The sequence below is a fragment of the Bison bison genome, unplaced genomic scaffold (genome assembly GCF_000754665.1).
Source record: "Bison bison bison isolate TAMUID 2011002044 unplaced genomic scaffold, Bison_UMD1.0 scf7180017864077, whole genome shotgun sequence".
In the NCBI taxonomy this organism is placed as follows: Eukaryota; Metazoa; Chordata; class Mammalia; order Artiodactyla; family Bovidae; genus Bison; species Bison bison.
Genome location: NW_011494649.1, coordinates 2,774,932 through 2,796,396, shown reverse-complemented (window position 1 = coordinate 2,796,396; position 21,465 = coordinate 2,774,932). Strand labels below are relative to the sequence as shown.

The 21,465-nt window shown below is 36.4% G+C and overlaps 1 protein-coding gene across 1 annotated transcript in view; it reads left to right on the top strand.

The window, feature by feature from the left end:
• Window positions 1-21,465, top strand: part of ARID2 (AT rich interactive domain 2 (ARID, RFX-like)) — a 208,554-nt gene that overhangs the window by 139,441 nt on the left and 47,648 nt on the right. The window contains 10 exon segments of the mRNA XM_010837552.1: window positions 478-544; window positions 641-891; window positions 1,217-1,313; window positions 1,408-1,617; window positions 2,406-2,573; window positions 8,713-8,794; window positions 10,642-10,776; window positions 11,744-11,940; window positions 12,193-13,690; window positions 13,692-15,048. Of these exon segments, the coding sequence (XP_010835854.1) occupies window positions 478-544; window positions 641-891; window positions 1,217-1,313; window positions 1,408-1,617; window positions 2,406-2,573; window positions 8,713-8,794; window positions 10,642-10,776; window positions 11,744-11,940; window positions 12,193-13,690; window positions 13,692-15,048 (4,062 nt within the window).

The window sequence follows — 21,465 nt, the reverse complement described above, 5'->3', positions numbered from 1 at the left end:
GTGTGCAGTTTATTAATGGGATTAATAACTGTCAGAATTTTTGAGTACTAATGAGCATAAATACCATTTCTAGATATTTTCTATAGCTATGAAGTGATCTGAAAATATCTGTGATTCGTATTGGTGACAGTGTCAGAAGAATTTCTATTACCACTGTGGTTTGTTTTCTAATATTCAGAGTTGAAGAAAATGCTAAGGAAATGACAAATTTTAGTTAGAGGTTAATGAACTTAAAGATGTCATTCTTTTTAGAGATGGGCTGATTTCTTTCACAGACCTTTTAGGATCTGTGGGCCTCTGGCCAAAATGATATATTTGAACTATAGAAATTCAAGTATTTGTGTCAAAGAGCTAAGTATATATAATACAATGATATCTACATGAACTGAAAATAGTAGAACTATTGTGAATATTTTTAAAGTAATAGAATAGTTATTTCATATTATCAGAATTAAGTGTAATAATTTCTCATTACAGTTTTGGAAAGACATTGTTGATGATAATGAAGTACGTGACCTCATATCTGACAGAAACAAGTCTCATGGTAAGTCAATGAGGAAGTATTTTTAAATAAATTTGAAATATCAGTAATAATAATTGCAATATCAATTTAAGTAAACTGTGTTTTCTTCTGTTGTAGAAGGTACATCAGGAGAATGGATTTGGGAATCTTTATTTCATCCACCTCGAAAGCTGGGCATTAATGATATTGAAGGACAACGGGTACTTCAGATTGCAGTGATTTTGCGAAATCTTTCCTTTGAGGAGGGCAATGTTAAGCTCTTGGCAGCTAATCGTACCTGTCTCCGTTTCCTATTACTTTCTGCACATAGTCATTTTATATCTCTAAGGCAATTAGGCCTTGACACATTAGGAAATATTGCAGCTGAGGTAAGCATGTGACAGAACCTTAAAACAGTTTTTATAGTTGGCAGAATATTTACTTAAAACTTTAGGATGTGGGATTATTATATTTGCCATAATTATAGAATATTAAATGCTTACATATAGTTTTTGCCTAAAGTGGTATTACATAGTTGTGTGGAGAAAAATATTTGAAATGATGCTCCAGATTTATTGACGGCTATTTTCACAGTCATTACATTTTTAAAATTATAAATGTTGTTCTATTCCTTTTTATTCAATTTGAATTATGTATTTGGATATAAATTGAATGAAGCCTCTCTCAACAGTAGTGTCCTTCCTTTTTTTTCAGCTTTTATTGGATCCTGTTGATTTCAAAACTACTCACCTGATGTTTCATACTGTTACAAAATGCTTAATGTCAAGGGATAGATTTTTAAAGATGAGGGGTAAGTGCTCACAAGTTTCTCACTGTCAAAGTACATAAGCTTTGTATCATGTTTTAAAAGACAAATACATGTTTGTGCTATGTATGCTTTTCAGGCATGGAAATTTTGGGAAATCTTTGCAAAGCAGAAGATAATGGTGTTTTGATTTGTGAATATGTTGATCAGGACTCATACAGAGAGATCATTTGTCATCTCACTTTACCTGATGTGCTGCTCGTAATCTCAACACTTGAGGTGCTATATATGCTCACAGAAATGGGAGATGTAGCTTGCACAAAAATTGCAAAAGTAGAGAAGAGCATAGGTAAGACTAAACCAAAAAAGAAAAATTAATTTTCTTTATTGAGGAAAAATACTTACTGTGCTGTAAAAAAAAATCATAGTTGATATTTGGGGTTTACTTTTTATTTTGAGGAATCATTACCCTTTCAGACACACTTGTGTTATTCTTTCTGCCTGTTTTAGATAATAAAAAACTTCTATTATAGAGAGACCAGGGTGCACGTGGCTATCGGTAGTCTTTATTTCTTCTCTTTATTTCTGTTACTATATATTGAGTTTGAAATCAACAAGATGTCTGTGTCTTACTCTCCAGGAAGCAGGTCCATCTGTTTCAAGTGGTCAGTGCTGGTAGTGGTACTGTTCATGAACTCACCTTCTTAGTGAGTTGTCAATTTTAAAGACACTCACTAAAACATTCACATTAATGTTTTCATCAGTGATTCAAATTATTTATTTCCTTGGTATAAATACTAAAATCAGAGTTAATAAAGATTTGGCTTGAAAAGTATTGAGAAATAAAGATGTATTTTCCATATCAGTAGTTCCTAAATCTGGCTACACATCAAAATCACTTGGGAATGTTTTTAAAAATGAAGATAATCTAACATCTACCCCAGAGCTTCCAAATCAGTTTTCAGAGATTGAGCCTAAAAATCTAGAATTAAAGATCCACAGATAATTCTGATATATAGTGATTCATAAACTGGCATTTGAGAAGCAGCGTTTTATATATATAGCATATATTTTTCAGTGATGTCATTGTTTTACAAAATTATTGACTAACAACTGTTGATTTTTAATTTGTTTTAGACATGTTAGTGTGTCTGGTTTCTATGGATATTCAGATGTTTGGCCCAGATGCACTGGCTGCAGTAAAACTTGTCGAACATCCAAGTTCCAGTCATCAAGTTTTATCTGAAATTAGACCACAAGCTATAGAGCAAGTCCAAACGCAGACCCATGTAGCATCTGCCCCAGGTTAGTGTCTTTGTATAATCTCTTTCAGTGTGGTTATTGGAATGTAAGATTTAATACTAAGGATAAATTTAAATTGGCTTCCTATGTGGCACTAGCTGTAAAGAAGCTGCCTGCCAGTGTAGGAGATGAAAGAGACGCGAGTTTGATCCCTGGGTTGGGAAGATCCCTTGGAGGAGGGCATGGCAGCCCACTCTAGCATTCTTGCCTGGAGAATCCCAGGGACGGAGGAACCTGGCAGGCTACGATCCATAGGGTAGCAAAGAGTCAGAGACAACTGAAGTGACTTAGCACACAGCACATAAATTTAATATGAAGTACAGGGAACTGATGTTTGACGATAGTTGGCCAAATGAGAATTGAGTATGTACATTAATTTCTTACATATTATACATTCCAGGAGCAGCAGGATCAAGGTGAGCACAGAAGAGGTATAGTATAATAAATAAATGAAGTTGAAAAGGATTTAGAGTAGTGTGAGGGATTAAATATTATTCACAGCTGTGAGAGCATTAAGTGCCCTAATGGGTTTGTGATTTTTGTCATTAGAAATTGATAGACCAGGAATAAGTTAATCATATATTACCTTATAGTTCTCTCAGGTGGTTATCAGAATACAGAACCATAATACCTTTATTCTTTTTAAATCTTGTAACAAAACCCTTCAGAATCAGAGCTCATGATCAGACATGTGTGTGTGTGTGTTGTTCAGTTGCTAAGTTGTGTCCAACTCTTTGCAACCCCATGGACTATAGCCCGCTAGGCTTCTCTGTCCACTGGATTTCACAGGCAAGAATACTAGAGTGGGTTGCCATTTTCTTCTGCAGAGGATCTTCCTGAGCCAGGGATCAAGCCCCTGTCTTCTAAATTGGCAGGCAAATTCTTTGCCACTAAGCCACCTGGGACGCCTATGTGCATGTATACAAATGCTAATGCATGCACCCTTCCTAGCATTCCCTTGAGTCAATTGTATTTAATTCAAATATTTTTAACTAGAATTCAGACCTGTCCTTCAGTTCTTAGACTGCTTTCTCCTGGGTCATTATGAGTTATTATTTTATATTTTAGCACTCAGCCTTTTTGCACTCCACTTTCATTTGTCCTAACAAAAACAAACCATCTTTCACCTCACCTTCTTTCTCACCATGGCAACCCACTCTGGTACTCTTGCCTGGAAAATCCCATGGACTGAGAAGCCTGGTTGGCTACAGTCCATGGGGTCGCAAAGAGTCAGGTAGGACTGAGCGACTTCACTTTCACTTTTTTCACTTTCTCTCTCACCATTCCCAAGATAATTCTCTTTCCCTTTTTTTTAATGGAGAATGCTCAGTTTCTCAGTTGATCTTAACACTTTATAGTTATTCTGGGAGCTCATGTGGCATGAATTTCTACTTCTTACCCCTTCCCTTACAAATTTACTAGCATTTAAATTCATTCTCCTTCTTTCCTTTGTCTCAGGAAGAGATGTTAACTATTTGTACTCTGAATACCAGTCTTTGCCAACTCCTCTTTTCTGTATCTTAAACTTTTCTTTCTTTAATTGCTTCTTCAGCCTAGAAATACATTCAGATCATTCTCAACCTTTCCCACTGTCAAAACAAAAACCTCATTATCCTTAATCTTTAACTACTACATTCATTTAATCACCAAATTCTGTTGAGTCTTCCTAAATAATTTTTTGATTGCCCGTACTGATAACTCAGTTTGGACCCTCCTCTTCTCTCTCCAGCTATCTTGTTCTTCTCATCTCTCATTTAATCATGGTCCCTGTCTCTCTTCCTCTCTTCTATTGTAACCCATATTATCAAAATTATATACTCTATGCAAAGTATGTAATATGTATCACCTATTTATTTCCATTATGCCCCTCTGCCATATAATGGAGTTATATCATATGTGCATTTAACTTACTAGAAGGCATGAAATAAATAGGTAATTCTGACTGCTAATTTTAGTGAGCTTTCACCCATAGGCAATAGATGTTAAAGAGCAGATATGTATTGGACAATCGATGATAAGAATGTTAATAGTTTCTTAACCTTGAAAAGGAAATGAAACAGTTCATGCTAGTTAAGTGGGTAGTGGGCGTATATTTTTTATCCTCAAAGGAGAAACTTTTAAATTAATTTAAAATATTGTTAATGAGGGCCATTGGGAAACTTCAACAGAGTGAAACCAATAAATTATCAGTGATATGCTGGTAATAATAGGTCATTTGAAGAATATTCAGAGGTAATTTTCATGAAAACTCCTTTTGCCTTATTGCTGACCTGTGACCTTAACAAATGAACCCAACCCCCAGCCTGAGTAAATCCTCATTGGCAAATGGAATAAAATTAAATATTGAGAGTTTCTTGTGTATGTAGTGCCATTGACAGAAGTTTGAATAGACCTCTAGGAACCTAAGAGAGTTCATTTTTTGCTGGTGAGCACTTTTTTACTTGCTCATCATGAATGACAACTCTGAATTGTTTGATTAGTTACCACTTATAGTTTGGCTTTCCTCTCCATCATTTGTTTAATACTGTTTTCTAATGGAATGGTTATCTTCAAACTTTTAGCTCCCTTCCTCTCATGTATCTGCAAATACTATGTTTTTGTGATGTATTAAATTGATACTTACTTTTTATATCCTGTGGAATCTTGATATGTAACATTATCCATTTAAAAAATAACACGTATTCTTAGTATTAGAAATTTTATACTATTCCTCTTTCTCCTTGAACTCAGATCCATCAATACTTACATAGACATGTTAATTTTAAGGTTTTTCAATTTTGTTACATTATAAAGCTCTAAGTGTTAAAATTTTATTGTTACAAGGTTTAATAATAAACAGTCCATAAAACAATAGTAAATATATTACAAACTTTTATAAATATTAAATAAAAGAAGCAGTTATTGGAAGTGCATCTCATAATGAGATGGACAAGACTTTTTCTGCTAGTTTTCTGGAAAGTATTACTCTAGTGTATTTCAGAGTATTTTTTTTCTTGCTAGAATTGCAGTTAGTTTCAGCATTAATTTTATGTTTTTCCTTTTTATATATTTAAGTTCACATCATTAAATAGTTTATATCAATAAATAGTTGAGAGTAGAACTTAAAGTTATTATTTTTCAGAATTATCTAAAAATTATTAAAATTATATTTAATGATCTTCTGAAATTTTGAGTTCTGCTTTGTTTTGTTGAAATCAAAGAATTAATAATACTTGATTTGTAAAATTATTTATTGCCCAGTTAGGATAGATATTTATTTTTAAGTTTATTGAAAACATATCAAAAAATATTAACAAGATATGAGGGTAAATTAAAGTTGGTACTCTTTCAGTTGGGTGCACCTTGTTTAACTGAATATATTCAGGTAGTGTTGGCACAGTGGCTCTGCAACTTTATGGTGTATCAGAGTCACCCAGTGGGCTTGCATGCTGATTTCTTGGCTCCATACCCTGAGCTTATGATTCAGGTGAACTGGAGAATTTTCATTTCTAACAAGTTCCCATGAGATACTGATGCTTCAGGTCAGGGCACGATTACTTTGAGAACCACTAGGTTAGGAAAATTTTAGTAGTCTTCATTTCATGACCACAGTGTTTTTTGATAAAATGCTTTTTGTCGTGTGCATGAATACATTTTTGTCAGTTGGCACTGGAGATTTACCTCATTCAATTATGGAAAAGGTCTGCCACATAACCTAACTGATTAAGTTAGTCTTTATTAATCAAGGGTATTTTGTGTCAATTTCTGTTATTTAGAAAAAAATTCAACTTTATTTTTCAGTCTAAGAAAATATGTTGATTTATGTTCCCATGAAATCTTCCTTATTTCAGAATTCTAAGATAGTTAAACTTGCCATGAACTTGTCATGTGAATGAAATAAGATGCCACTACCTTCAGTATTTCTGTAAAATATTCTGTGTGCTTTACTTACTCAAGATTCTAACTTAAAAAGTAATACACTCTTTGGTAGTAGTTGAAAGATGGAGGCGGAAAGGACATTAAGCAGAAATTGTCATCACTTTATATTAATCATATATCTGAATTTAGAACACGCCAAAGGACCAGAATACCCAATTTTTAAGGCTGTACATTGCCCTTAACTATAATATGTAAAACACTGGGATAGACCTGAATCCTTACGCTAATACCTTGGTTTAAACACATTTTGTGGATACTAATGTTTCTACTTCTCCTGTTGGTGTTCCAGAGGTATTTATACAATCATCATCATAGCTAACATCTATGTACCGCTCTTTATGTGCAAGGCATTGTTTTAAGGGACTTACATATTAACTTCTGTAATCCTCATAACCATCAGTGAGGTCAGTGTGCTGTTACTTTGCCCCATTTTATAGCCAGAAGGGTTAAGTAGCTTGCCCATGGTTACACAGCTGATGAGTGATGGAACTCCAGAGCCAGTCTATCTGGCTCCAGAGTCTTGCATTTAACCATATCTTACAGTGTTTAATAGAGTTAAGACTTTGTTCCAAAATGATTAAAGAGCAGTCATCAAAGAGGAGGTCTTGCTTTCATGCACAGCAGTTTTAGGAGGGAATATATACAAAACTTTGAAAATCTGGAAATTGATTCCTTCTAAAGTATAAGTTCCCTTTGTATTCTTTGGAATGTCTTCAGGTATCCTGAAGACAAGGATTCTCAGTTTGTAGCCACTTTCATAGTAATTATATATTTCTAGTTTATACTTTTAATTGTGGCTCTATTATTTTTCCTTATGCATTGTTTATAAAGTTTCTCATAATTTCAACATAGTTTGTAATATTTCCTGCAATTGTTTATTAATTGATTCAGATTTCAGTCAGAGTAGGGTATATTCTTAGAGTATACTTGATCAAGAAAAGAGAAATTTCTACATGTGTTTAGGCCTTAGAAAGGCATTTTCTGTAACAGTCATCAAGTTAGGAGAAGAAAAAAGATAGGCTGGGGTTGCACAAGAAACATACCTTTGATTCTAATTATGATGTTCTGTTAAGAAGCAGAATATCACAGTATGTCCTCTGAAATGTGACAGACCTGAATTCAAAGTCAGCACTCCTAAAAGAAGGCTTTCCAGCTATACTCAGCTCTGCTGTCTCCATCATGTGTTCTTTGTTAATCTCTGAGCTTTAATTTTTTCATTTGCAAAATGGGGACAATTAAATTTAGAACTATATATAAGATTAAAACAAATCATGTAAATGTAAATGGTTTAATAGAGAGTAAGTATTTAAACGTGGCTGGCTGCTGTTAGCTGTATCCCAGTGGAAGCCTGGGGTCTCACCAGACAGGTCAGGATTGCTTCAGATCATTCACAGACTGGACTGACTGTGGGGCTCTTCTAGTTCCAGTAATTTAGAAATTTATGTTTTGTTTGAGGGTTCTGAGAAGCTTTGCTAACATGTCACCTGAAAAAAAAAGAAAGTACATTTTGTAGGTTTAAAAAGCATATATTATTAATAATGCTGATTCAGTGGTGAAACAATATAATTTTTAATCTATAAATATGTAAGATTCCTATTTCATTATAAACTTACTGTAATATGATCACGTTTCTATTATCCCATGTTTTTCTTATTTTTATTAGTTCCAGCATAGAAGTTGGCTATTTGTTCATTATATCTGGAAGTTTTATATATGCCACTTACAGAGTTAATATTAATATTTTAAATTCAAAAGTGAAATTATTTTTGATGCAGTCTGCTTCTGTAACTAATCTGAGAGAGATGCTTATTTACTGATACATTGTGATGTGTGTCCTCGGGCTAATTGTTTTAATCAAGTTGAGTGTTAGTTTCTTTATGTATACCCACCTCACAGAAGAATTAAAAAGATATTAATAGTATAAAGTTAAAACTCAGTGTCTGAAAGTGGGAAAAACAGAGTTTATATTAGTGAAATAATCCATATTATTTGAATGATTGTGAGGTTAACAAAAAATAGTTCGTATGAAGGATCTAAGACAGTGACTGGTATAATTAATATGTGTTCCAATATACGTTTCTTTCTCAAATTTCTATTATTTTCAATATGTTTATACACCTTTTTAAAAGGTATTCATTGTGAGTATTAACTGGTTCCGTATCCATGAACTAAATATGGCCTGTAGTTTTAAAAAATGATGTAGCTAATGTATTTTTTTCTTTAGCTTCCAGAGCAGTTGTAGCACAGCATGTTGCTCCACCTCCAGGAATAGTGGAAATAGATAGTGAGAAGTTTGCTTGTCAGTGGTAAGTGGTTTATTTCTATTAAGGCTTTATCCTTGGGAAGAACAAAGCAAATGAGAAAAGGAAATTATTTCAGCAGTCATCCAGAATGTTTTACTCTGTATTTCTTTCTAGTTAGAATAGGATATCATTTATACAAGAAACGACAGTATAAAATCACTTCACCTGTATTTTGGAATAGTTTGAAAGTAAAGTATCAGAATCTTCAGAATTAAAATAGTCTTTGATTAAAATTTCATTAAATTACACCACTTCTTTTCAAGCAAAATTTGTGTTAAAAAATTGTCATTGATTTTGTAGAAAATAAAGTTTGTTGTATTATAGAATTTGTTTTTCTTAATATTTTATTAAAACAATTGGACTGACTTCTTAGAACCAGATTTTGTTATTAAATGTCCCTTTTTTTTTATCAAAAGCAAAATTTCTTGTTCATTGCTAGTTAATTTTTTCTTTTTGTGAGTAGTAAGAGGTAACTAATCAAATGATAGAATAACTAGTATGTCTACATTGAAATATCAATTTTAAATTTTTTTGAGAAGACTGACTGGTCACATCTCAGCCACTTCCTGAAAAAAAATAAATGTAGAATTGGTTAGATTTCATTTTTTCATGGCTAATTGCCTCTACATTGCTTATGAATTTCAACTTAAATTCTTTAGAAGATTAACAGATTGAAATGTAAGATCACTTTTCGGTGATGTATTACTTTAAAAAATTTCTTTCCCTTTTCCCCCATTCTCTAACATTTTTCTCCCATTCCATGTTCCTGTCACTTTATGTTCCATATTTTTGGTGCTTTCATATCTGTGTTCCTATGACACTTTTCTCTACTTTTCTTAAATCAGGTTTATGGTAATATCTCTAATTTTTTGCTATTTCTTCATATTCTGTATTGTTAAACCTGACGCTTTATACTTGATAAATCTTCCAATGATACTTGAAAATATTTGTCTTCTATATTGAAACCAAACAGTTTTTTGTTTCTGGTCTATTTGAAAACTCGATACTCAAAGTTATGAAAGTTAGAAAAAATAAGTACTGCATCCACTGTAAAATGTGTGTGTGTTAGTTACAGACTTGGTCTTATAAATTCTTATTTCTGCCATTTCTAGGGAGGAGAAGAGAAGCATTTTAAATTATTTTATCATAATTATCATTTGATTCAGTTAATAGGAAACAGCTGTAGGTTAGCCTGTCTTGTATATATATATATATAGTGAGTTCTAGAAAGAGTCCTTTATGGTTAACTAGGCCTCCAATCCTAACTTATAGCTGCAGTCACTCTATAACAAAGACAAACTGAAGTTTGAATTACCTTGTAATTAATTAGGAATAGAGTCTCTGAGGTGGGGAAGGGGAGTGTGCAGCATGAGAAGTATCATTGTTTTAAGAAGTAGTTAAATGTTTTAGGAGAGTTTTTTTCTGAAGAAATTTTATTCAAGAGCAACAAAAGTTTAGTTGTTTTTCCTTCATTTTTCACATCACCAATAACTCATAATTGGGAGCTTCTGTTATATTTTGAGTATTCACTGAATAAAATTAATGTGTTGTAGAATATTTATTGCCAGCATACCATCTCTGCTGATGTATTCACATATATTTGTGAATATTGGTTTTTATATTTGTGGATAATGATATTTTATACTAAAATAAGAATGATTAAGGAATCTCTTTTTATTTGATTTAGTCTACCTAAATCCTAGCATATATTTTGCAAATAGCATGAGATAGTGAAATTTGATCAATAAGATATGATTATTAATTTATAACACATTGCCTTCAAATGGTTAAGTATAGATTCTATAGTATATTGCATAATGCCATGTATTTTTTTTTATTTCCTCTTTTAGGCTAAATGCTCATTTTGAAGTAAATCCAGATTGTTCTGTCTCTCGAGCAGAAATGTATTCTGAGTACCTATCAACTTGCAGTAAATTGGCTCGTGGTGGAATCCTAACATCAACTGGATTTTATAAATGTCTTAGGTAGGATTTATATTTCTTTAATTTACACACCCCTTCCTCTGTTGAGAACATAACAACTATCTGTGCTGTGTTTAGTTACTCAGTCGTGTCCGACTCTTCGGAACCCTATGGACTGTAAGCCTGCCAGGCTCCTCTGTCCATGGGGATTCTCCAGGCAAGAATACTGGAGTGGGTTGCCATGCCCTCCTGCAGGGAATCTTCCCAACCGAGGGATTGAATCTAGGTCTTCTGCATTGCAGGCAGATTCTCTACTGTCTGAGCCACCAAGGAAGCCCAAGAATACTGGAGTGGGTAGACTATCCCTTCTCAAGGGGAACTTTTGACCCAGGTTTTGAACTAGGGTCTCTGGCATTGCAGGTGGATTCTTTACCAGCTGAGCTGCCTAGGAAGATGTACCAACTATCTACCTAGTCTTGAATATCTCCACTACTTAAAGTTTTGTATGGTTAGATTGTAATGTGGTGGAAGTTTAAATTGAAGGGAATTTTGATATCAAACATGGTGTTTGTGTTTAAACATTCTGAGGTTTATCAAAGAAAGAAAAGGGAGAAATTAAGTGTACGCTTTTCCTGCTGTTTATATGTGTTAAAGACATAGCGTTCGCCCTTTAAAATCTTGAATAATAGTCTGTGACTGAGCTCTGTCTTCAAACATCATGACTTTTTGATATTTTGCAAAGTTCATAAACTAGGCATTGACTTGATGTAGCTTTTTTATTAATTACATATGTAGTAGAATTGTTTTAAACCCTACAATGTTAATAATAATTATTTTTGAAATTGGAGAATTGATCTTTTACATTAATATTTAATTCTTTGTTTCCCATCCTTGTAGAATATATGATTCATACTGGTTCATATATAAGTAGCAGTGAATATACTGTTGCTGTTCGTGTAAACATTGTTAGAATTTAGTGTTTTTTGTTAATGTGCTAGTTATTAAAATTGAATGTGTGTGTACTTTACAGAACAGTCTTTCCAAATCATACAGTGAAGAGAGTGGAGGATTCCAGTAACAATGGGCAGGCGCATATTCATGTAGTAGGAGTAAAACGTAGGGCTATCCCACTTCCCATTCAGATGTACTATCAGCAGCAACCTGTTTCTACTCCCGTTGTTCGTGTTGATTCTGTACCTGATGTATCTCCAAGTCCTTCACCCGCAGGTATTTTTATTGTGATTAAGTATTACCAATTTAATAAGAAGGCTAAATGAAAACATGTATTATATGCATTCAAGATGTATAACTTGTCCTTGTTTTTCAGTAGCATTTTATTTCTTGTTCTATTATTTTATCATATAGTGCAAAGTTGTTAATTTCTTAAAACTGTTTTCTCTTGAAATTAAGTAAAATAATTTCTGCATGCTGCTTTTCAGTCATTTCACTGTGAATTTTAACTTTTCCTCATAATTTCAGGAATCCCTCATGGACCACAAACTGTAGGAAACCATTTTCAGAGGACTCCTGTTACCAACCAGTCTTCAAGTTTGACTGCAACACAAATGTCTTTTCCAGTACAAGGTGTTCATACTGTGGCACAGACTGTTTCAAGAATTCCACCAAATCCTTCGGTTCATACCCACCAGCAGCAAAATGCTCCGGTGACCGTCATTCAAAATAAAGCTCCGATTCCTTGTGAAGTCGTTAAGGCTACAGTAATCCAGAACTCTATACCCCAGACAGCAGTTCCTGTTAGTATTGCTGTGGGAGGAGGAGCTGCACAGAGTTCTGTGGTTCAGAATCATAGTACAGGGCCACAGCCTGTTACAGTTGTAAATTCCCAGATGCTTCACCATCCATCAGTAATTCCACAGCAGTCTCCATTACACACAGTGGTACCGGGGCAGATACCTTCTGGCACTCCTGTTACAGTGATTCAGCAAGCTGTCCCACAGAGTCATATATTTGGCAGAGTTCAGAACATACCAGCATGTACTTCTACAGTTTCACAGGGTCAACAGTTAATCACCACATCACCCCAACCTGTACAAACTTCATCTCAGCAAACATCAGCTGGTAGCCAGCCACAGGACACTGTTATCATAGCACCCCCACAGTATGTAACGACTTCTACATCCAATATTGTCTCAGCAACTTCAGTACAGAATTTTCAGGTAGCTACAGGACAAATGGTTACCATTGCTGGTGTCCCAAGTCCACAACCCTCAAGGGTAGGGTTTCAAAACATTGCACCAAAACCTCTCCCTTCTCAGCAAGTTTCATCAACAGTGGTACAACAGCCTATTCAACAGCCACAGCAGCCAACCCAACAAAGTGTAGTGATTGTAAGCCAGCCAGCTCAACAAGGTCAAACTTATGCACCAGCCATTCACCAAATTGTTCTTGCTAATCCAGCAGCTCTTCCAGCTGGCCAGGCAGTTCAGCTAACTGGACAACCAAACATTACTCCATCTTCCTCACCATCACCTGTCCCACCTACTACTAACCAGGTCCCTACTGCCATGTCATCTTCTTCCACACCTCAACCACAGGGACCGCCTCCTACTGTCAGTCAAATGCTGTCTGTGAAAAGGCAGCAACAGCAGCAGCATTCACCAGCACCTCCACAACAGGTACAAGTACAAGTTCAGCAGCCACAACAAGTACAGATGCAAGTTCAACCACAGCAAACAAATGCAGGAGTTGGTCAGCCTGCTTCTGGTGAGTCGAGTCTGATAAAACAGTTGCTGCTTCCAAAGCGTGGTCCTTCAACTCCCGGTGGTAAGCTTATTCTCCCAGCTCCACAGATTCCTCCCCCAAATAATGCAAGAGCTCCTAGTCCTCAGGTGGTGTACCAGGTGGCCAATAACCAAGCAGCAGGTTTTGGAGTGCAAGGGCAAACTCCAGCTCAGCAGCTATTGGTTGGGCAGCAAAATGTTCAGTTGGTCCAAAGTGCAATGCCACCCACTGGGGGTGCAAACCGTGCCCATCTCGAACTTACAAATATTGCCAGGCCCGCTGATCTCAAATAGCCCAGCAACCATTTTCCAAGGGACTTCTGGCAACCAGGTAACCATAACAGTTGTGCCAAATACAAGTTTTGCAACTGCAACTGTGAGTCAGGGAAATACAACTCAGCTCATTGCTCCAGCAGGAATTACCATGAGCGGGACCCAGGCAGGAGTTGGACTTCAGGTGCAAACGCTTCCAGCCACTCAAGCATCTCCAGCTGGACAATCATCTTGTACTACTGCTACTCCCCCATTCAAAGGTGATAAAATAATTTGCCAAAAGGAGGAGGAAGCAAAAGAAGCAACAGGTTTACATGTTCATGAACGTAAAATTGAAGTCATGGAGAACCCGTCCTGCAGACGAGGAACCACAAACACCAGCAATGGGGATACAAAGGAAAATGAAATGCAGGTGGGAAGTCTTCTAAATGGGAGAAAATACAGTGACTCAAGTCTACCTCCTTCAAACTCAGGGAAAATTCAAAGTGAGGCTAATCAGTGCTCACTAATCAGTAATGGGCCATCGTTAGAATTAGGTGAGAATGGAGCATCTGGAAAACAGAACTCAGAACAAATGGACATGCAGGATATTAAAAGTGATTTGAAAAAACCTCTAGTTAATGGAATCTGTGATTTTGATAAAGGAGATGGTTCTCATTTAAGCAAAAACATTCCAAATCACAAAACTTCCAATCATGTAGGAAATGGTGAGATATCTCCAATGGAACCACAAGGGACTTTAGATGCCACTCAGCAAGATACTGCCAAAGGTGATCAACTAGAAAGAACTTCTAATGGACCTATATTAACTTTGGGTGTTTCACCATCTGTGAGCAGTATACAGGAGGCCTCAAATGTGGCAACACAGCAGTTTAGTGGTACTGATTTGCCTAATGGACCTCTAGCTTCAAGTTTGAATTCAGATGTGCCTCAGCAACGCCCAAGTGTAGTTGTCTCACCACATTCTGCAACCTCTGTTATACAGGGGCATCAAATCGTAGCCGTTCCCCACTCAGGATCAAGAGTGTCCCATTCTCCTGCCCTGTTGTCTGACGTTCGGTCTACAAATGGCACAGCAGAATGCAAAACTGTAAAGAGGCCAGCAGAGGATAATGATAGGGAAACAGTCACAGGAATTCCAAATAAAGTGGGGGTTAGAATTGTTACAATCAGTGACCCCAACAATGCTGGCTGCAGTGCAACGATGGTTGCGGTGCCAGCAGGAGCAGATCCAAGCACTGTAGCTAAAGTAGCAATAGAAAGTGCTGTTCAGCAGAAGCAGCAGCATCCACCAACATACGTACAGAATGTGGTCCCACAGGTGAGTCATTGTCCTGTCACATTTCTCTTAAAAAGTCCTGATGTGTAAATATGATTTTAGGGGGAAATGCACTGTTCTTCCATGTTTTACCTTGAAAAGGTAATTGGGAGGACCTAGCAATGTACTCAGGAGAAGGCAATGGCACCCCACTCCAGTACGCTTGCCTGGAAAATCTCATGGATGGAGGAACCTGGTGGGCTGCAGTCCATGGGGTCTCTAAGAGTCGGACACCACTGAGCGACTTCACTTCCACTTTTCACTTTCATGCATTGGAGAAGGAAATGGCAACCCACTCCAGTGCCCTTGCCTGAAGAATCCCAGGTATGGGGGAGCCTGGTGGGCTGCCGTCTGTGGGGTCGCACAGAGTGGGACACGACTGAAGCGACTTAGCAGCAGCAGCACCAGTGTACTCAAGCTGTCATGCTCTTTTATTTTTCTCTGTTCTTTGTAATATTGAACAATTTTCAGTTGTTAACTTAAACACATGGTTTAAAGCAGTGGTCTCCAACCTTTTGGGCACCAGGGACCTGTTTCATGGAAGACAATTTTTTTTCCATCCCTGAGGTGGGGTGGGGGAAATGCGAAGGTTCAGGAGGTAATACCAATCATGGGAGCAGGTGACTCTTCACTTGCTAGCCTACCGCTCACCCCTGCTGTGCCACCTGATTCCTAACAGGCCACTGACAAGGGGTTGAGGACCCCTGGTTTAAAGCATTTTTCTATGTTGTTGTACACGCAAGGTAGAGCCAAGATAGAGAAGTACTTGTCATCTAACATTGTAGGGAGTATTTTTAAAATGTAACTTGGTCTTGTTTGGGAGAGGTTTGCTAAGAGTACACCAGAAGGGAATTTCTGTATTTGATTTTGACATGAGTGTATTTTTGAGGCTTCTTGCACAGTACTTTTGTAAAAAAGGTGAATTCCATAAGAATTTTATCAAGTGTGTTATTATCTTAGGTATTGAATTAGTTGCCTTTATTCTTTAAAAAGGTTTATTTCTTATAATTTCAATTTGTTTCAGCTATTCTGGTATTTAATATTTTGTGTCTCTTATTCCTTTGCTCTATTTATTCCCTTTTAAATATCTACTATCCCCTCTCTGCATGCCTCAGTAAATAAAAGTGTTTTCTAAAATCAGTGCTACTGAATTGAGGATCCAATCAGCCTATAAAGATTTTAAGGACAATCTTATATGCTGTTTCCTGGATTACTACTACTTCATTCTTTGTTTCCTAATTACTACACAGCCAGAACCTTCTGTGACTGTTGCCAACTCTGCTAGCACTCTTCTGTCTTGGGTTTTTTCTCTGTGCTTCTGATGATAACAGCAGATTGTGTTGGTATTGATACCAATCTAGATGACAAGAGAGAGGTGAGAGTAGGGAAGCAAAATGGAAGATGAGAAAGCAAAGAATCCCTTGCTTAGAACATCATTCACTAATGTGTGTCTTTCTTCATGTGAATGGGTAAAGCTGGACAGTACTGCTCTGGGAGCATAATGACTTTTTAAATTCATATTAGTATTGCTTAGGTCTATTTCAGGGTATCTAAATAGGTTGAGGATTCTTCAGTGTATATTATGTACATGGCAATAATTAATATGGAGTTTTTGTGGAAAATACCAAGTCATTTTTAGTCAAGCTTCAACAGGGTGAGTTTTTCACTTAAAAGCACACGAAAAATTCTTTTAATAATGCAATATCTAACATATACTAAGCATTCAGCATATTTTTTTTATATTTAACAATTTCCCAGTTCATCTTATGTGCTCCACTTTTTTTTAGATTCCCTTGTAATCCTAAAGAGTTACAGTAGACCAAGCCAGATTAGAGAAAACCTCTCTTACTATGAAATTGCTTCATCCACCCTTGTTTATTGCGTCCTTTAACCCTCCAGTGTGGTTATGTTCAACAATGGTACCTAAATAACAAAAAACAAGCAATACTAGCTAACTCTAGGACCTGTGTTAGGAATTTTGCACTATTTTGTCATTTGATTCACAAAGAAACTCTATTAGGTAAACATTATAATTTCTATTTTAGAGAAGAGGCCTCACAATGCTAAATAACTTGCCCAAGGTTACCAACTAATATGAGGTGGTGCAGGACAAATCTGGTGGGTCTGAAACCAGAGCTCGTGCTCTTAGCCCATTTACCACTATTCTAAAAGATTTCTTTGTCAAATCCTAGATATTCCTTTTATATGTAACATTATTTTAATGACTAGCTTATAAGATATAAGTATCACTGAAAGATAATTTCAGGATCACAATGCTAGAATTTAACATATTGGACATATATACATCTAAATCAAGCCATAAAATTAATACATTTTCAGTTCAGTTCAGTCACTCGTTGTGTCCAACTCTTTGCGACCCCATGAACCACAGTATGCCAGGCCTCCCTGTCCATCACCAACTCCCAGAGTTCACCAAAACCCATGTCCATTGAGTTGGTGATGCTTACTCCTAATCTAAAAAATGTGTATAAATTTTATGTATTCTCCCCAAGAATGTAGTTTATTTCAAACAGCTATAGTCTTTATTTTTGAAGTTGGTATTTTGTTGGCACACAGAAATGTAAAACTTTGCAAGGAAAAAGAGACATAGCATACATAGATGGTGTCTATAAGAATAAGAAACAAACAGAACAGGATATCTGTGTATAACTCTTAGCACAAGGCCCAGTACACAGTCTGGTGCTCAGTAATGGTGCAAGTATGTTTTATCTTTGGTGGCTCAGACAGTAAAGAATATGCCTACAACAGAGGAGACCCGGGTTCAGTCCCTGCATCAAGATGATTCCCTGGAGAAGGGAATGGCAACCCACTCTAGTATTCTTGCCTGGAGAATCCCATGGACAGAGGAGCCTGGTGGGCTACAGTCCATAAAGTCACAAAGAATTGGACACGACTGAGCAATTAACACATAGGATAAAGTACCCATAAAGGCTAAAAAATTACCAAGCTGCTCAAGATGATATCATAAGTTTCCTTGGAAGGGAGGCTGTTGGACCTTCCTAAGAGCTTGTTAATAAAAACCATTTCCACTGTTGCCCAGATTCTTTAAATTTCTTTATATAGTCTTAGAATTGCATTTTAGACCTTGGTTTAATACCATTTTATCCAGTATTTGATTTGGCACTTTAAACAGGTAGATGAAATAGAGGAATTTAAATGTGATTTTTTTTTTTTTTAGCTATACTTTGTTATTTTATTGGAGAGGGCAATGGCACCCCACTCGAGTACTCTTGCCTGGAAAATCCTATGGACGGAGGAGCCTGGTAGCCTGCAGTCCACGGGGTCGCTAAGAGTCGGACACGACTAAGCGACTTCACTCACCTTTGTTATTTTATACCATTTCAAGGGGTGGGGGATGTTAAGGAGGTACCTTTACACCAAGAAGGAACTTCTAGACTTGCAGAATGCTCAGGGCTGGAAAGACTGCAGGGAAATATCCCTGCTGAGAATGGCCAACAGGTAATCCTTCCTAATACCGTTGTTATTTAATATTTCTTTTCTCAGTTTTGTTCCTTCTCACTCCCACTAATTAGCTGTATTAATTTTACTACAGAAAAGATACTAGGAACACATAAAGGGGAAAGAAATATGAAACTAAATGCTATAACCATATATTTTGTACTTAAATGGTATTTAGCTAAGTATGAAATAACTGTACTTAACTTCAAGGTACATTTCTTTCTTTAAAACTACTTATTTTCAATCTGCCACAATATGGATACTGTTTCTGAGCCCTGCTCTCTTCCACTATTCATGAAATTGTATCTGCTGAAGGCATGGTACTAGATTGGCATATAAGATAATAAAAATGGAAAAAATTAATTATACTTAACTGAAGACTTGTCTTTTTCAGAAGCATTTAAAACACATGTTGAATATATCTGTATCTGTTCATCCTGTGATCTGATGTCATGCCCGATTCTTGTATATAAAAATAGTTTACTTAAGGATGTACTTACTTAAGGTATTTTATAGATGCTGCTCCTTAGTTTTCTGTCCTTCATATATGAATCCTTTTTGAAATGGTGCTAACATTGAATGTGGGTATCTGCCTGGTCCCCTTGATTCTTTGATAAAGAGTTTGAAAAGTTACCCAACCTATCAGAAAGCATATCTGCAATCTCAGGGGGGCTATGTCTAGTCATAACCATAGAAGATCATTTTAGCAAGAGTCACAGGAATGTCATTTCAATTTTTTTTGAAGCATATTACTGCTCAGATTTGTAGACTAGTAGTGGAGAAGGCAATGGCACCCCACTCCAGTACTCTTGCCTGGAAAATCCCATGGGTGGATGAGCCTGGTAGGCTGCAGTCCATGGGGTCACAAAGAGTCGGACACGACTGAGCAACTTCACTTTCACTTTTCAGTCTCATGCATTGGAGAAGGAAATGGCAACCCACTCCAGTGTTCTTGCCTGGAGAATCCCAGGGACGGAGGAGCCTGGTGGGCTGCCGTCTATGGGGTCGCACAGAGTCGGACACGGCTGAAGCGACGCAGCAGCAGCAGCAGCAGCAGCAGCAGCAGTGAAAGTGAAGAAAGTGAAGTCTCTCATTCGTGTTCAACTCTTTGCAACCCCATGGACTGCAGCCTACCAGGTTCCTCCATCCATGGGATTTTCCAGGCAAGAGTACTGGAGTGGGGTGCCATTGCCTTCTCCAGGAGATCTTCCCGACCCAGGGATTGAAGCCGGGTCTCCCACAGGGTAGGCAGACGCTTTACCATCTGAGCCACCAGGGAAGCTAGTAGTACATTGTAATAATTAAGAAAATCATTAGCACTAAATGATTTTTTCGTTTACACTTCAGTGTGTTCTATTTATAAGATAGACTTTGTATGTGTTGATTGTCTAGTTATACTTAATAAGAGGACTTGGATAGGTTATGAACATGAGGCAATATTAGAGCAGAAAGAACCTTAGATATTAGCTTGTCCATAACCCTTTTTAAAGAGTTGAATTAACTTTCCCACACTCACAAGGATCTCTTTTCCAGTGATTATCTTAATTCTGTTCTGTAAAGATGTGTATTTTGTTTAGACTAAGTGTAACCTCTTTAATACCACATTTAGAATAAATTTTGTTCTTGTTCCTTACAAGCATTTAAAAGTATCTCTACTTACTCTTTAGAGTGTATTTTCCTAATTCTTTCAATTAGACCTTAGGTGTTATAATGCCTGATTTATTCTTCATAATATATAAGTGTTTAAGAACTTCAAATCCCAAGTCTTATATCAGAAAATTTTTAACATCAGTACAGTCTAGAAGTTTCAGCCACAGTTTACTCTTGAAAAGATGTTAAAGGAAGGCAAGATTATAATTTCTTATTTTAACAAAAGGAAATATCTTTGCCAAAAGTAAAACTGCTACATTAACGTTTTAGATAATTTTACATTAACAGAATTATTTCATATTCTTTGTTTAATTTTACTTTTCTGGTCACACAGTACTACAGAGGTACTAAAATACGAAAAGTTAGTTCTTCAGTAGAGCAGAACAAAGAATAGTATTGAACAATATTCCTCAGGAGCGATCATTCCAAAAACATGATTTTGAGACCACTTTTACATTTATATTTAAGTTAGGGTTATGGTTAATGATCAGGCACTTTTATATCCTAAAAGAAATATATTTTGCATTTTATATAAAAGACCTAGTTCTTAAAACATAGTTTAAGTAGTACTTTAAAAAACATACAATACAGTGTAAACAAACTATTAAAAATTGGTTTTGTTAAAAGAAATATGTAATTTTCTAATATAGGAAAAAATGAAAAATACTACTTCCAGTTCAGTTCACTCAGTTGTGTCCTACTCTTTGTGACCCCATGGACTGCAGCATGCCAGGCTTCCTTGTCCATCACCAACTCTCGGAGTTCACTCAAACTCACGTCCATTGAGTCGGTGATGCCATCCAACCATCTCATCCTCTGTCATCCCCTTCTCCTCCTGCCTTCAATTCCCAGCATCAGAGTCTTTTCCAATGAGTCAGTTCTTCACATCAGGCCGAAGTACTGGAGCTTCATCTTCAGCATCAGTCCTTCCAATGAATATTCAGGACCGATTTCCTTTAGTGTTGACTGGTTGGATCTCCTTGCAGTCCAAGGGATTCTGATCTTCTCCAACACCACAGTTCAAAAGCATCAATGCTTTGGCGCTCAGCTTTCTTTATTTCAACTCTCACATCCATACATGACTACTGGAAAAACCATACCTTTGACTAGACGGACCTTTGTTGGCAAAGTAATGTCTCTGCTTTATAATGTGCTGTCTAGGTTGGTCATAGCTTTTCTTCCACGGAGCAAGCATCTTTTAATTTCATGGCTGCAGTCACCATCTGCAGTGATTTTGGATCCCAAGAAAATAAAGTCTCTCACTGTTTCCATTGTTTCCCCATCTATTTT